Source organism: Puntigrus tetrazona, chromosome 9, assembly GCF_018831695.1.
Source record: "Puntigrus tetrazona isolate hp1 chromosome 9, ASM1883169v1, whole genome shotgun sequence".
In the NCBI taxonomy this organism is placed as follows: domain Eukaryota; kingdom Metazoa; phylum Chordata; class Actinopteri; order Cypriniformes; family Cyprinidae; genus Puntigrus; species Puntigrus tetrazona.
The window spans coordinates 17863486-17880392 of record NC_056707.1 but is presented as its reverse complement, the minus strand read 5'-3'; the positions used below and the strand labels follow the sequence as shown (position 1 = coordinate 17880392).

The 16907-nt window shown below is 36.2% G+C and overlaps 1 protein-coding gene across 6 annotated transcripts in view; it reads right to left on the bottom strand.

Annotated features, from left to right (window-relative positions):
- The window catches only part of lrp1bb (low density lipoprotein receptor-related protein 1Bb), a 228239-nt gene that overhangs the window by 83852 nt on the left and 127480 nt on the right, over positions 1-16907 (bottom strand). For all 6 annotated transcript variants that reach the window (XR_006251816.1, XM_043249358.1, XM_043249353.1 and 3 more), the window contains 7 exons: positions 12299-12379; positions 10821-10991; positions 8443-8622; positions 6340-6540; positions 4343-4588; positions 2834-3031; positions 1149-1353 (listed from right to left, as the gene is read on the bottom strand). Coding sequence is in view for 5 of the 6 variants with exons in the window: in XM_043249358.1 (XP_043105293.1) it covers positions 1149-1353; positions 2834-3031; positions 4343-4588; positions 6340-6540; positions 8443-8622; positions 10821-10991; positions 12299-12379 (1282 nt within the window). In the remaining variant the exon portion in view is untranslated. The remainder of the gene's footprint in view (positions 1-1148; positions 1354-2833; positions 3032-4342; positions 4589-6339; positions 6541-8442; positions 8623-10820; positions 10992-12298; positions 12380-16907) is intronic.

The window sequence follows — 16907 nt, the reverse complement described above, 5'->3', positions numbered from 1 at the left end:
GCAAATTAGCGTTAGAGCGCTGTTCCATAAAAGTGCCGATGGGAGGGGTGTGATTTACCAACAATGCGAACATTAAAGAACACAGACACAGGCAGATCATTTCCATAACGACCTGCAATATACCAAGCGCAGCGCAAATTACTGCCTGCTTTAAGACAAGCTTTTTGGGGTGTTAAATAATAGCACAGACAGCAGTCATTTGATGAGCACAAATGTTAGTAAAAACACATTGTGTGATTAATTTTCATAACCTCCTCGCACAAATCTTGCATCTGAAAGGGAAATTCCTACAAATGCATATTCAATAAGGTGAGTCACAAAAATAAACTACTTTTCAGCGCTAAATCTTCACTGCATTTTTAGTAAATCCTAAGCTTAAAATTACTTTAACACCAAAAGACGGTTTGTGCTGGCACAAGCTTTTAGTAAATCTAGCCAAGTGTCATCTCATTCTGGTGAGGCCCAGAATAAATGAATAAAAAATTATTATTACATTATTAAAATTAATATAAAAAATTACATTAATTGCCATTTTAATTAACAAAACATTAAAATTAGGTTATACTTTACATTTGACTTTTATAGCCATCAGTGGCATTTGTTTATTAAGTCACAAACTAAGGAATTTAAATAAATGTATTAAAAAAGCCATATTATTTGATCATCAAAATATCTGCAGTCTTATCTGTAAGCCTCTTTTTTTGCACGTTTACAATGTTGGTGAGTATTATTCATGCTACTGGGATCATTGTGTGACTTTTCTGAGTTCATACTGTCATATTTGAGACTTTCTTTTCCCAGCATGCATCCTTAATAAATGTAGAGCTGAGCAAGTGAAGAGCACAGCTGAGAGTAAGGAGACAAAAAAAGAAACAGAACACAACAAATAAACAGCTAGATGCAGCGTGTTATTCTAGAACTATCATTAGTAATAGATGACAAACAAGTCCCCTGAAATATGATTGCTCTGTTATGTACCCAAGATAGTCTCTATGAGGACAAATTACGGTAAAAAAGAAATAAAACTTGTTTTTTCACTGTTTGCTTTTGCTGTTGTGAACAGTGCTGAAGGGGATGTAAAAAAGAAAAGCAGACTAAGAGGAAAGAAAATTAGACTGTGGTAAATTTGGTTTGAGACTAATACACACCCCTGTCCTGGGTCAACAGCCAGCGCTCGTGGGTGCTCCATGCCACCGGCAATCAAAGTCGTTCTCATTTCCCCATTCAGCCTGGCCACCTCAATCTGATCCAAGTTGCTGTCTATCCAGTAAAGGTTTCCTGCAATCCAATCCACTGCGAGTCCCTCTGGGGTGGCCAAACCATGCTGAATCACAACCTCGACCCCGGTCACACCTACAAAACAAACCACTCACACTAGTTCATAGGGTGGACGGGGTTTCCAATTCAGCACAGCAAGGCATTCTGGTCGTTTTGAACTTTCTTCTGAAGTGTTGAGCTCTTCAAAAATGCTACTCATCTCTAAAAAGACCAGCTTGAACCAGAATGCATTCTCAAGGTGCTAGTAATGTTGCCGAACAGCAAATGATACAAGTCTTTAAATATATATAGATTTGATTTAGCTTTTCAATTTAGTTTTCAATTTAACTGTAATAATTTTTCCTTTAATTTATTTATTTTTTCTAGTAATTTTAACTTCAGTTAGCTGATTATATATATATATATATATATATATATATATATATATATATATATATATATATAGTATATATATCTAAATATTTAGTTTTTTTCATTTCATTCTTTAATTTTAATTCTTCACTTAATACTCCAATTTAATTGAATCTGTTCCATTGAATATGTATACTTTATTTCATCTTTAAATCAGTTGAATCAGCTGAAAACACACACACACACATGTTGTTGTGCTTCCATTTCAGACCGTATGTGTTATTGTCCCACACCAACCCTACACCTAAACCTATATCTTACAGGAAACTACTGACATTTTTACATTTTCAAAAAATGTAATCCTATATGTTTTTTAAGTTTATTACTTCATGGGGACCTAAAAAATTTCCCCACAAGTTCAGAATTTACTCGTATTTCTATCCTTGTGGCGACATTTGGTCCCCATTATGTGATAAATACCAGGTGCAGACACACACAAGCACACACACACACACATATTAATAATTAATACACACAAACGTATATCAACGGTACTAAACACTGGTCCCAAACCTGAATTGCTTTCTCTTTATATAGGAAATTTATATAGGTATTTATATAAGAAAATTGTCTTTTCTGTCTATACAATACTTTTTTTTTCATTTTTTGGGGACTGAACTATCCCTTTAAGAAGCCTGGTATGGACACCAGAATATCAACAGATGATCAGCATCCAAACATAACATTTGCTGGTCTTTTCGACAGGGTTTCTGAAAATAACTCTAGAAAAGAAAACACTGGTGTTAAAGGAAAGGAAGTTTTCCCTCAGCAGTAAACAAGATATTTTTTCAGCTATCCATAATCCAGCTGTTTGCAATTATTCTCAGCTGCGGAGGGCTTTATGAAATGCTAACAAAAGGAGAGAGCAATAGCTGCACTGGGGGCCTGTTCCTCTGAGAGAAAAACTCAGATGTGTGCTTAATACAGCTTCAAAATAGTCTTCAAAACAATACAAGGGTATTCATCAGCTCCTTCAGAGCTTTACGGCGTCACTCAAAGAGCCACTGCGCATTATGTATTGCGTTACTGTTCAGGGGACGTGACCTGCGTACTAGGAATGGGGAAACAGAATATCTACTCAAACTAAAGCTTAGGTTAAACAAAGGGCGAGTGGGAATGGGACATCAAATTGGGTGTTCATTACCTCCGGTCTCTGAGAGCTTTCCCCGATAGATCTTATCCTCTACCACGTCGGTCCAGTAAAGCAAACTGCGGTTGAAGTGGAAGTCGAGAGCGATGGTGTTCCGCAGGCCAGGCACGAGTAGGCTGTAGTCACGTTTATGAAGGTCGATTCGTCTGATCTCATGCCGGATAGAGAAGATAACAAAAGCCTCAAAGGGATCTTGGAGAAGAAACAAATTGATTATTAGCACCCACACCTGTGCATTAGAGGTTTTAAGAGCGTCACGCTTTGTGTTGAGGCGTCTGCCATGCACATTTGTCTGTGCACAACCACTAATTAGTCTTTTAGATGATGTTCTCTATGAAAAAGATTTACAGGAGCACTAATCTTAGAGAAACCTGAGGATAATGGTAAAAGATAGTTGAGCAGTCTTTAAAGAGAAAGAAAAAAACACCTCTACTAATTAGGCAAGAATACAAGTTTACAAGTTCCATCTAAGTCATCCAGGTATATAAAATATAAAAACTGAATTAAATAGTTAGGAATAATACATATTGTTAATTTAATTAATTTGCCAGACCAGCTCTAGAACTACAAGGTAACATTATAAAGAATTTAAATCTATAGCTACTGGACAAAACCTGCTGAGAGCTATAAAGCAGCTGTCTGCTATAACAAGAACTTACTCTCAAGAGCTACATACGTCACAAAATCCATAAAATACCACACAGATGCTTGTTGTCATATTCTGACTAATGACCCAAATTCAGATTCCCTGAGACAATTTAAAAGCATTTGGCAGGCATGCTGCTGTAAAGACATTAACTGCTCAATGGGAAGCTCCTGTCTGCATATCCCGCTGTCATTGTATTACTGTTGCTCTTATTGTTGTGTACTGTGGACAGATCCACTACGGATGGACAAGAATGCAAAGTGAAGTTATTTCACGAAGAACCATAAACTAGTCTAGATAAATAATGCTACTTCTCTATCAAATTTCCTGCACAGCAATATCGTTATAACTGCTTATGATATGCCTATGATATGTTTTTCTTGTCACTCCTGGACACATACTGAATGAACTGCTGTTGCATTGGAAGACTTTTTTTTTCTTTTACTTTTAAACATTTATTTAGTTATTTATTTATTGTTGTTTTATTGGGACTGTCATACCTGTTAATTGTGATTAATGGCATCCAAAGTTGATATTTGTGTTCACATAATATATGTGTGTATACTCTGGATACTGTATTTATATGAATATACATTATATGCGTATACACTCACACACACACACACACACACACACACACAAATACACTTGTATTTAAGAAATGCTTTACACAATATATATATATATAAATGATATAAACCGATACAAATCTAACAGTAACTACATCTATATTCTGTTACATTTATACTGGTTTATATTTATGTATTACACATATGTTAGAAGAGCTTAACCAGGCTTCCAAGGCAAGGCAATTCCAAGAGAAATACATATTTTTAAACTTTGAGAAATCTGAATACCTGTGCTGTGGCAGCTCTCTCCATCTGGATCAAGTCTCCAGCCAGAATAACAGGAGCACTTGACAGTGGTCTTATGCTGTTCGCATATCTGACTGCATTTCAGGTGAGCAGAGCAGTAGTCCACTGTCTCGCATGTTCGGTTGTCAGAGCCAAGATGGAGCCCAGTGGGACATGAACACACCACCCCTTTGCTGGGGATCACTGCACACTGGTGACTGCAGCCCCCATTACCTTGCAAACATTTCTCTGGAACAGACAAGAACAGCATGAGTGAGAACAAAAACAGAATCAATTTGAAAGGCTGGTGATATGGAGCCATGTTTGCTGACATACGAGATTCAAGGGGCGAATTGAAACAGAAAAGCCACAGATGAACAAAGACCAACCGTTTGGTTTGGACATTTACACAAGGCTAGAAGCTTATCACTCTTTGCCTCAAAAGTTTTGGTGTGTCTTTCTCAACTAGGCCATTACTCTCAACCTAATCAACATCACCGTCAACATCACCGGCCAAGTGTGTCACAATAATAAAGAATTACTTTATTCATGAGGCAGAATCATTGAGAAACCACAGGCTTGAGTTCAGCCACCGCTCAGGCCAAACAAACTCATTCAAGGTGGAAAATGGCTTTTTCTTAAGTTTGAAACTAGGTCTCAGATACATCATCTCTTTTCAGAACGGATCAGACAAACTCCGCTACTCTTAGACTCTCATCTCTAATGGATAAGCTTTTTCCTTTCATCGAAGCACCTGGTCCTTTTTTTACGGGAGAAAGACAAAGGGGAGGGAACTCACAGCTTGCAAGGTCTTTTTGCCTCTACTGATTATGATGATCCCCTCTGCGGCCGCACGAGAGAATTGAATTTTCTTCACAGGGGGCCCTGAATTCTATATGGAGGTGAAGAATAGCTACTTCCCAAAGGTCACAAATGGCATTGAGTCCTGCTGGGCTGGTCTGAGTCAGTCAGTCACCTCAAGGTCCACTGGCACAATCTAATTGGCAATAAGAGGCCCAAGCCAAACGCAGGTCTAGTCAGACAGATAATGTGCCTCATCCTCAGAACATGAGGGGTGGGTTCCCATGGGCGGCTGCTGGCAATGCTCTGAAAGTCACTGAAATGTTTGTCTAGTCGCATTCTGAGAGAATTATACATCGGTGACTCTCAGGAGACACTTTCCCAAGTGAGGGCTTCAGAGGAAAACAGATCCTCATGTTTTGCTCTCATTCAGAAGAGCTTTGTGTTTTCTTGTGCTGGTAGCTTACAGAGCATATGCCAGCTTTCCATTACACTCGCTCAAGGACGCAACTCAAAGAGATTCAAGCAGTCCTGAGGAACATGCCGTGCGGGCATAAACGCAGCATTATCAAAATCTTTTCTCCCACGGAGAGGTAAACACAATACGTATTGATTTGCTCAAGTGTATGAGTCTGAATCTATACAGCTCAGGTATTTTATTCTCATTGGTTAGTTAGCTTTTCATGGTTTGGCTTCCTGTTTATTGACAGAACTACTCCGCTTGACTACATCTCATTCAATCTATCCAGCATTTCTTGCAGATCTGACCAGACTTCACGTAATAGCACAGCAGTTTTCAATTAGCATTAGACACAAGGTTTAGTGAATGCAGCTGTGAATGCAAGCATTATGAACCCAGTGATAAGCATTGCACACTTGTGACACTGCAACACTTGCGTTGAATCAATTTAAAAACCAACGTTTTTATAAATAAATAAAAATACCTTTGGCAAAGATATATTTTCAATGTAATATTTTGTATCAATCATTCTTCTGCCAAGTAAACTGTTCCTTACCCTAACTGCAGTCTATATATAGTTGCTAAGCAACATAATGTATGTGGCACAGCAATGTAGAATAAGCAATCACAGGTTCAAATTTATTTAGCATGGCTTATCCAATCCAAAATTAGGGTTGAAATGATTCATATTTAATGAAATCTCCCCTTATCCTTTTATCAAAGCCTCATATGCACTCACCACAGAAAGGACCCTCATCGGAATGGTCAGTACAGTCGTTTCTCCCATCGCAGATCTTGTTGGGGGGCAGGCAGATGCTGGAGTCATTGGCACAGGGCTGAGTGGGGGGCTTACAGACCGAGGACTCACATGATTCCTCATCTGAGCGGTCTTCACAGTCGTTGTCACCGTCACACACCCAGCTCTTGCTGATACACTTCCCTTGGGACACAACATTCAGTCAGACCGCTATATAAATCAAACTGTCAAGCTTAATTTGTTGTTTGTAGGTAAGCATGAAGATAAATCTGGGTAAATTTTAAAAGTTGCCGTAACGTCACACTGGCATGACGTCAGATAAATATAGAAGCTTTAGCTCATTTAACCCTCAGAGACACACTGCAACATTTGTTCAAACCTTTTTATCATTAAACATTTATTTTTCACACAGCTCATTCATTAAACTAAACATGCTAGATTTCAAGTAATTTTTAATTTAGCCAAATTATACTTTTTAAAGTAAAAGGCTGCTGACATACAGCACTGAAGTTTCAGGCTTCTAGCTCACTTGGAAGGCTTTTATAAAGGTTAAAGCATTATAAAGAGTCCTATAAATTTACAGGGGATCAGAACAGAGTATGAATACCCCAGGATCATCAGGGTTTAGAAGGTGTCAGAGAGATGCTTTGCGATGAATACATCCAAATTTCAGCCTCCCAGCTTCTATCAAGGCTTCTATCAAAGGTCTATAAGATTTTTATTTGTTAATATGTTTTTGTCTCTTAGGCAAGCCAAGACTGCATTTACGTAATGTTTAATGTTATTAAACGCTTTTTTTTTCTGGAAACCACAATACGTTTTTTTTTACAGGATTTTTTGATGAATAAAAAGTTGATATGAACAGTGTTTATTTGAAATAAAAGTGAAACAATATAAATGTCTCTTTTGAAGAATTAAAGTGCATATAATGACTAAAGGCATTTATTTAAAAAAAAAAAAAAAAGAAATAACTTACTGCCCCCAAACCTTTGAACGGTGTTCAGATTACCTTCATGATCAGATAAACAGGTGAACAGGTTTAGTCTGTTTCTGAGCCTGTCAAAATAATATGGGATTGGGCATTCAGTGTGCCGTGCAGTGGTCTAGAAAGAGTGCACCATGCTGCTTTTTAGCACATTTTTGACATCAAAAGGAATAGGAACAAAACAACGAACAATTCTTGAGCTCTTTTATGGCTTGGTTGTAGATGTCTTTTCAAGGCAATCTTTTACAATTAGGGCGACTGCTACATCAAAAGGCCCCCAGTTGATTGACTTCACTATGGTTTGAGTGGAGAAAAAAACTTCTGATAGATACAAATTACACCAAATACGTTCAAAAGAAACACAGGAAGCTGAATTCTGCACATAATACTTTTTGTGTAGAGGTGAGATGTGTAATTTTTTCCAATACATTCCATAAGTTCTTCTGCCTCAGCTTAATATTTAAATACAAATAAGCTTATTTGTAGCTTTGTTTCTTAATAAGTGCAAACAGGAAAAATGTACTCTGTTTGTTCCAACATCAGACCAACACACAAACATTGGCCTAACAAGGAGCTGCAAATTAGGGACCGGACTGTCACTTTGACTGACTAATATTTAACTGAGAAATGTTTGTGAAAACTTTAGGTGTCTTCATTTTCCATCTGTCATGCTAGCGGCACAGAAATTACCTACCTCACCTTTTCAGTTTAATGTCATAGCTAACTTTGAATATAAAACAATGACGCTGCTACCAAAATACACCTCACTGTGAAGTACAAATCATTCCACCTCACACCATTCATCTCAGCCGTTCTTCATAAATACGAATTCTAACATACAGAGATATTGCAAAGGATTGCACCATGTAACGAAAAACAGGCTGGATTTATCATCCGACTCAATTTGCAAGAGGCAAAGATAACTGAAAGCTCAAGGATGGCATTGTGGTATAAAATATCACCCGCTGCTTCACAGACTTTAACAGTTTTGATATATGTATACAGAACACAAGGAGAAAATATAGCTGTAGGTCAGTGCATGAAATAAATGTAAGGTCAGCACAGATTAACTGGCTTTGAGGAACACCTGGAAGGCTCACCTGAGCTCTTGCAGGTAAACTTTGCCTGGGGATCACACATTCTTTTGACGCCTTTGCAGTTTGTTTCATCACTGCCGTCTTCGCAGTCTTTATCCCCATCGCAGCGCCAGCGCTCAGGGATGCAGGTCCCATCAGCACGGCAGTGAAACTCCTCTCCACTGCATTCCACAGGAGGCAAAGCTGGACATGACACAGACACTGAGTCAGATCTTTTTGGTAAATAAAACACATACAGAGCGACCAGTGTAGCTGAAATCCCAAACAGATGACACCAGTACGTATATCAAGAAGAAAGATTCAGAATGACCAGCGTAGTCTGATTACAACACAACTTATACTCGAATTAGCTATTTTTAGTGAATCAAACACATACAGCATGACCAGTGTATTTCCATTCTAGCACAAAAGGCCTGAATGTTCGAATCAAACGTGCAAGCGTGATCACTTACTCCAATTAGCCTATTCATTTTAGTGAATCAAACACATACAACAAGACCAATTTCTGAATAAAAGTTTTAGTTCGTATTTGTGAATAGAACACCAGCGTAGTTTTATTCCCAAACAAATGACTCTCTGCTCTTTTTAATTAATGAAAAAAATAATTTGGCAAAACCACTGTAGTCCGTTTCTAACACAGAGTCATTTTCGTGAATAAAACACATATAGCACAGAAAGTACTAAAAGATTCAATAATGGCACAGCTAAGAATTAAAAATAGCAAGGCAAATGGAAAAGAAAAGTTTAAAGCTCATAGACTCTCTAACTTCAAACTACTTCAACCTGCCTTAATAATGTTAAACTGGCAGTATTTTATCAAGCATACTTCAAGATTTTCTCTTGTCACTTTAATAAATATTTAAATATTCTCTCCGACCCTGGCAAAGACTTTAAGTGTCTGTGCGCTGCAACGCAAAGAACAGGGCCGAGATTTTCTTCAAAAGTAAGACAAGCACAAAAGAAAAGCCTTTTTTTTTCTTTTTTTTTACTGTAGCCTGCCTCAAAAGTTTCTGATTCATTCTGAACCATGACAATTGACAGGATTTAAATACATACTTTAAAAATGCATTTATACACCAACCCCACCTTGATCTCCTGCCTGCCATCAAATAAAAAACAACAACAACAACAAATGGCCTCCTGAAAAAGACATCTGGTAACATTCTGAACCCCTAAAGACTAAAGGGCCACCTTCTTTGCTTAAGGCTAATGCTAAGAGTAACCAGTGTCTCCTCCACTTTACACATACGGAGTATGTGTTATACAATGATCTGAGCCCTGGGCTGGGAGGATATGAGTCGGACAATCCCTCAGAGACGGACAGGAGCTGAGGACCTCCGTCAGGAGCCTGTTTGATGAATGGCTCCAACATTTCTGTGACAAGCTGGTGAGCTGAAAGCATCGGAGGACTCGGCCTCAGCTTTCAGAGGTAATTACAACAGATTAAAAGATTCAAATCTGTAAGGTGGTTCCCTAGTGAGCTTAGATGAGATTAGATCTGTCAAGTGAAGAAAGAGAGAGAAAGTTTTAAACTTGTGTTCCTCAAATTAGGGACATTGCACCAAGGCAATTACAAGCAAGACTGACTTGATCGCTATCATTCAGCTCTTTGTTAGTCTCCTAATTAGTCGTGTTAAACAGATTCTCAGGGAACCATTAGGTAAGTTGGTTAAGTTGTTTGTGTACAGAAACAAACACAAATGCATTTTTAATTAATGTAACAGGGAAGCTTGACCTCTCTAAACGCTATTTGATTACTCCGATGCTTTTATTGGGCATACACTGTAACTAGGGACAAGTACCCAAGTACTCAGATGTAATAGTAATGCTGTAAAGATAATACTTCTCAATCTTCCATTTCAATTTTTAAGGGTTATAACATTTGGTTGTAATAGCATGCTGCGCAATATCTCATTGTATAATTAAAATTTGAAATTGATTTTTATTTTGTGGCAGGCATATTGCTTAGATCCTTTGCTGTATACTATAACACAATTTATAGCTCATTAGCATTTTGCCATAATTTTTGTCATGACAACTTTCTGAGAACTGTACAGAGACTGTATAGAGTAATGCTACTACCAATATATCCTAAGACATGCTGCTGTGAACATGTAAGAAATACTGCTGCTGCACATATACCATATAAAATACCCCCTTGTATACACACACACACACACACACACACACACACACACACACACACACACACACACACATATATATATATATATATATATATATATATATATATATATATATATATATATATATATTGATCTGATGCATAATGTGCATCTCAACCAAAAATAACAGCCGCATTGTCCATGCTAAAAAAGAAAAGATCTGAAAATGTGAAACAAAGAAATGTGATGTCTTACCAGGAGCAACACCAGCGCAAGTCACATTTTCATCACTGAAGTCCCCGCAGTCATTGTCTCCGTCACAGGCCCAGTGGTCTGGGATACACCGGCCGCTAGTGCACTTATACTGTCCATTGGCACAGGAGTGGACGCAGCCTGCCTCATCACTGTTGTCTCCACAGTCGTCATCTATGCTCACAAACACAGTACAGTCATGCAGAATTAATATCTTGCAGAATAACTTTATTCATTACAAAAGAAAACTTTTGAGAATATAATATAGACATACACTTTCATTTATAAGTTTTAGTAGTGTATTCTTTTTAATTATTTTCTGAAAGAAGTTTTTTATGCACACTAAGCCTGTTGTTATTCAATTAAAAATTGAAATTTAAAATAATTGTTTTCTATTACAATATATTAAAAAGGTCATTTATTTCAGCAGCCCTTACTCTATTACTACATTACAGTCTTCATGAACCTTCAGAAACCATTCTGAAACATGCTGATTTTCAAGAAATATTTCTAATATTATCTACATACAGTATATACATACATATATATTTTATTGTTAAAACCATGATGCGTTTTGTCTTTGACCCAGTATTCTTCAGTGAATATAAAAAACAGTTTCTTTGGAATAGATATATTTTGTAACATTATAAATATCTTTATTGTCCCTTTAAATCAATTTAATGCATCCCTGCTGAAAAAATACAACTAACTTTTGTATACATGTGTATATAGTAGGGAGTTTTTCATCATGCATTGTCACACAAATTGTGTTGCTCCATCAAAATACAATAAAAAAATAAATAGATTTTAGGATCGTCATACACTTTTGGTACCAGAAAATGGCACATTTTCCTTAAGGGGGTCTTTAACCCTGTTGTGCTTCATGCTTTGTTGCACAATACTAGGAACGGAAATGATAAAACAGAGGACAGTACCACAGGAGATTTTCAAACAAGAGTCTTTAGGGCATCAAATTACGCCAAGCCTCATTTTGTGCTGAAAAATCAGTAAGGTATCCGAAGGCCCTGACCCTGGATAAGAAAAACCGCCTCCATGTGCTGACCTTGGCTGAATGCGCTCATTTGAGGACAAAAAAGGGGAGATAGAAAGAAATAAGAAAAACAAATATAAAAGAGCAAGCTTTATTGTTGTTGATAATCGAGTATTGCACGCAGTCAATAATGTATTGCAGGCCTTGAGGGCTGGCAATAAATTATAGAGGTCGTTATTTTACACCCACCTTGACCTGAAATGGAGATATTTCAGATAAAATAATCTGTGAATATTTAATGGTTATTAATGTGATGAATTTCTTGTGCAACAAAAAAAGACTGGACAGTAGGATCAATGGACTTAATTGAATTAAAGTGCCGGGCTTTCTTTTATCAGCTCCTGAGAAAATAGGCTAATACATCATCGTGCTAAATGGAAGAGCAAGTAAAGCAAATGGTAAGTATTTTCTTACTTCTGGATACACTCACCTGAGTCACAATGCCACTTCATGCTAATGCACCTCCCATTAGCGCAGCTGAACTGGCTGAGAGCTTCACAGGTAGGGAACGCTGTGAGCAAAACGAAAGTGCGTGAGAAACAATCGCCACGATGCTTGAACCCCATCCAATACATCACTGTCTCTTTGATACACCGGAGAAGAGAAGCCATTTTTCATTTAGCTTTTAGCTTTGAAAAATTGCAAAAGAAGTTTGTCCTGGCACAGATTGCCCTGTCATGCTAATAGATTAAATTTGGAGGCTCTTTTGTCCTCAGGAAATGTCATAGTTTCTTGTAAGTTTGGGGGGCGAGCTTAAATCGGTAACTATTCTCTCACAGTGCACCGGGTTTTTTTTTTTTTAAACACAAGTCATACCACTGGGGTTTAGTGCCAGTATTGCGGAAAACGAAACACCCTGAAGGTCATGTGAAATGTCACTGTGAATTATTGCTATTTTCTTGCTAAGGTTAATGAAAAGAAATTACAAACAAAGGGAAAAGGAGACCTCACAGATGCAGTGGAAAACAGTCAGAGGCAATAAGAGCTTGCCAGGAAGCAATAACACACCAGCGATGAGATAGCACGGTCTGTGCGCTTTAGTACAGAGTTGATTTAAAGATATCAAAAGGTTATTGTTTCAACATTATGAATTACTGCAGGTTTTGCTATTAACCTGTGGATCGCGATGCCTTGGGTGAAAATTGACTTTGTTTTAAGATAAAGATTAATTTCTGGAAAAAAAAAAAAAAAAATAAAAAAAAAAAAATCACTGGCGCATTTACAAGTTTTTTGCTGAATGCAATCTGCAAAAGCTCATAAGTATCTTGTTTTGTACCTCGTTAAATCATTCCTTGAATATATCACCGCTCATATGCGTACAGGAAAAGTGACATGACAAGCAATGGTGGAACAACATCTGTTTCTGTTTTCTCAGTTCAGTCAAGAAACCTCCACATAGTCTACCAGGTAGTATGCGCATATCCACAGATGATGTTCAAGTTATCAAAGGTAATTATAAGTGCATTTGCTTTTAGTGAATGCTTTATTATTATTTTTTTTTGCTTCTGTTCAGTAACAAGTCATATGTTAAATATTCTCTTGTCTCCTAGCTGTACTTGATTGTGGGCCTTGCTCTGACATGAAAGAAGTATTATGAGTAATCACACAAATAGCACACCATAACCAATATATATTTTGAATATGAACATGGACAGTTCCCTTAGAACATCTTAGGCTTGAGTGCTGTTTTAATGGGCACATTGTTAATAGCTCATGATTCATAGCTTGAAGAGACTGAATGAACAAGCTTCACGTTAAAGAATAGCTCACATGAGTGGAGAGTCAAGATGATGTTCCTTCATTACAAAACTATTTAAGAGTCTTCAAAAAATGGCTATATTTATGAGAAATGGGTTGAAATCTGTGAAAATTAATGCGTAATTAAGCAAAATTGCTTGAGTATGCGCATAGGCATCATTCACTGTATCTTAAAAGAGCTTTTGCTCCACGGGGTGACATCTCCAAAACACCAACAGCTGTAAACTGAGCATGTGAGATTTCAGAAATAACAGATCCCATGGGTTTCCCTGAGAAAATTACTTTTAGGGAATTGTACTTTGCACCTTACAAATAAAACCTTTGCTGGCACAAATGAGAACTCTTGGAAGTCATTGGAAAGCACATCATTCGAAGTGTTGCTAATCTAGGAGAGGACTGTTACAAGTCAAGATTACAGGTGAGTCAACAAATAAAAGAAAAAATAGTTGTGTTTGAACGTTTATTCCCAGAACGTGTTTCTGTTATTGTTGACAGGAGTAAATCCTACTTCTAAATTTCACAACAGAGTGTTCCAGTCCCCTGACTTTGGCAATTACTACTTTCAACATCCAGTTCTCACAATACATCAGGTTCAACAACAAGCAGTGAGACTGCGGTGGTAATAACTCTGCCCACTGAAATTTGATTTGAAGGAAGAAAAAAATCACTTAAAAATACGAATCTGTGCAGTAGACAGTGGCAGTTCAAGTTCATATCTCTTAGATTATGAAACAATCCTATGTGGAAATGTTTTCAAGATTTGATGTCCAATAATGGAAATAGAAGCAGCAATTCATATATTAAATTACTTTTTAAATTATAGTCCTATTTTCAAAATACAGAATTACTAGATATGACAAGGTGCCATTCCATCCATAACTAAATAAAATAAAAAAATACAGAAACTACAACGACACCGAGACAAATGACTTCTACAGAATCTGTAATTTAAAAGAGAAATATTCCATTATATAGTCATATTGCAAACAATTATATGCACTATATATATATATATATATATATATATATATATATATATATATATATATATATATATATATATATATATACTACATAAATATTAGTTCTGTCAAATGATTAATCATGATAAATCACAGCCAAAAAATTGTTTTACAATACATATATATATATATATATATATATATATATATATATATATATATATATATATATATATATATATATATATATGAATAAATGTACATTATGTATATTTTGTTAATATTAACATATTAACAAATATTAACATATAACATGTATATAGATTTATTTATATTATTATATTTTGTATTATTATTTTCTTAAATATATACATGCATTTGCATTTACATAAAAAATATACACAGTACACACTCATATATTATGTAAACGAATACCCTTATTTTGGATGTAATTAATTATGATTAAATGTTTGACACATCATAGTCTAAAACCATAACCAACCAAAAAAATCACCATAACATACCTAACATTATTCCATTGGGCCATGCTCTGACATGAACGGAGTATTATGAGTAATTATGAGCACACCACAACCAATACATATTTTAAACACAATCATGAATATTCATAATTTGAATTGAAATTTTTTACAATTCTTTACTTTTTTATGTCGATTATAAATAATACCAAAACTGCCACAGCTATCTTGTTAAACTAATATTCTTGGCAGGAAAAAATTTTTGTTTTTTTGAAAGCTGAGAATACTGTACTTCGAAAATGGCAATTAGCATACAGCAAGCTGAGAGTCACAGTGTTTCAGGTGTACTGTGCGCAGTGCAGTTGTTAGAGGCAGTGGAGCTCCACGTCTTTTTGCTCAGCTTGATTACGATTAAGTGAAGTCAGGCGTACACTCTAATTACTGCTTACACTGGGAGTGTTTGTGCAAGAGTGTACTGAGGCAGCCTAAGACACAGCGGAGGTAACCAAGACAATAGCACTTTGAGCAATTTGCAGCATTTGGTGACAGAACCCCAGAAAGTTACATTGTTAGCGCATAGCATGATATAGAAATGGAAGAGGAGTCAGAATTTCAATTTTGTGCTTGAGGGAGTAAAAGGAGAAGTAATATAGATACACTATGAAAAGATGTGTTTACACAGACCGTTTAATGTATATATCAATGCATAGAGACCCCAGGGAAACAATGCATCACATGCCCGAATGGTGATTTTTGTGCATAGTCAACAGAAAACAGCACGAGCAACAATTTTCTTGACATAGACCTAGAGATGACATGAGGCTGACATGTATTCAAAAAAGAATAAATAAATAAATAAGATTACAAATGTATTTTATAGCTGTTCAACATTTTAAAATAGCAGCCAGATTAGTTTGATTATGATTACCCTATTCTCATAATAAAGATACAAACATGAATTTTGATTTAGGATGTTAAGGATGACATGTGTAAAATATGAATGAATGAATGAATGAATGAATGAATGAATAAATAAACATCAACATTAAGATTATATGAAAACATAAAAAATTATGTATGCCATTATGTATGCCATATACCATTAAGCTGTATTTAGCTAAAGTATATATATATATATATATATATATATATATATATATATATATATATATATATATATATATATATATATATATATATATATACATAACATTTTAACTCCTTTTATAAGAACCGATGACAAAGGAAAATTTTTCTGACTTAGATTGCTAAGACTCTTCAAAGGGCTACCTGTCTTACCCAGCATTCCCAGCATTCATGTGCTGCTTTGAATAGTCTTTTCACTGCGGGTGCTCACAGTGGTAACCTTCCTGGGTCATTTCCTCTCAAAGCCCTGTGTCATATTCTTTCATCTGCTTTCAGGGTCTGGGATGCGGTTATGGTGAGCTTTTAACATCAGAGAATCTATGATTTGTATTACCACCACACTCTTAAAAGCTCCTGCATCTAAGTTTAATTCCCTTTTCCTATCTGCTTCTAAAAGCACAGACTCGGGGGGTTGGAGAAATGTGCTGTACTTGGTTAACATTGTACTCTGTCCTGAACATTGACATGTAGATGTTTTTGGCGAAATAATGTAAGAGTGGGCGGCAAAAATACACCACTGGAGTCAAAGCTCTTTGAGAACTGGCAAGTGTTTTTTGAGAGACAAACTTACTATTTTATAGCATAACCTGTCCATAAACAATCATGGCAAATTACAGTATTTGTTACATTATTATATCTAATTTTTTGGTTTGTTTTCAGTTTGTTTGGTTGCAGAAACACATTTAATGGAGCC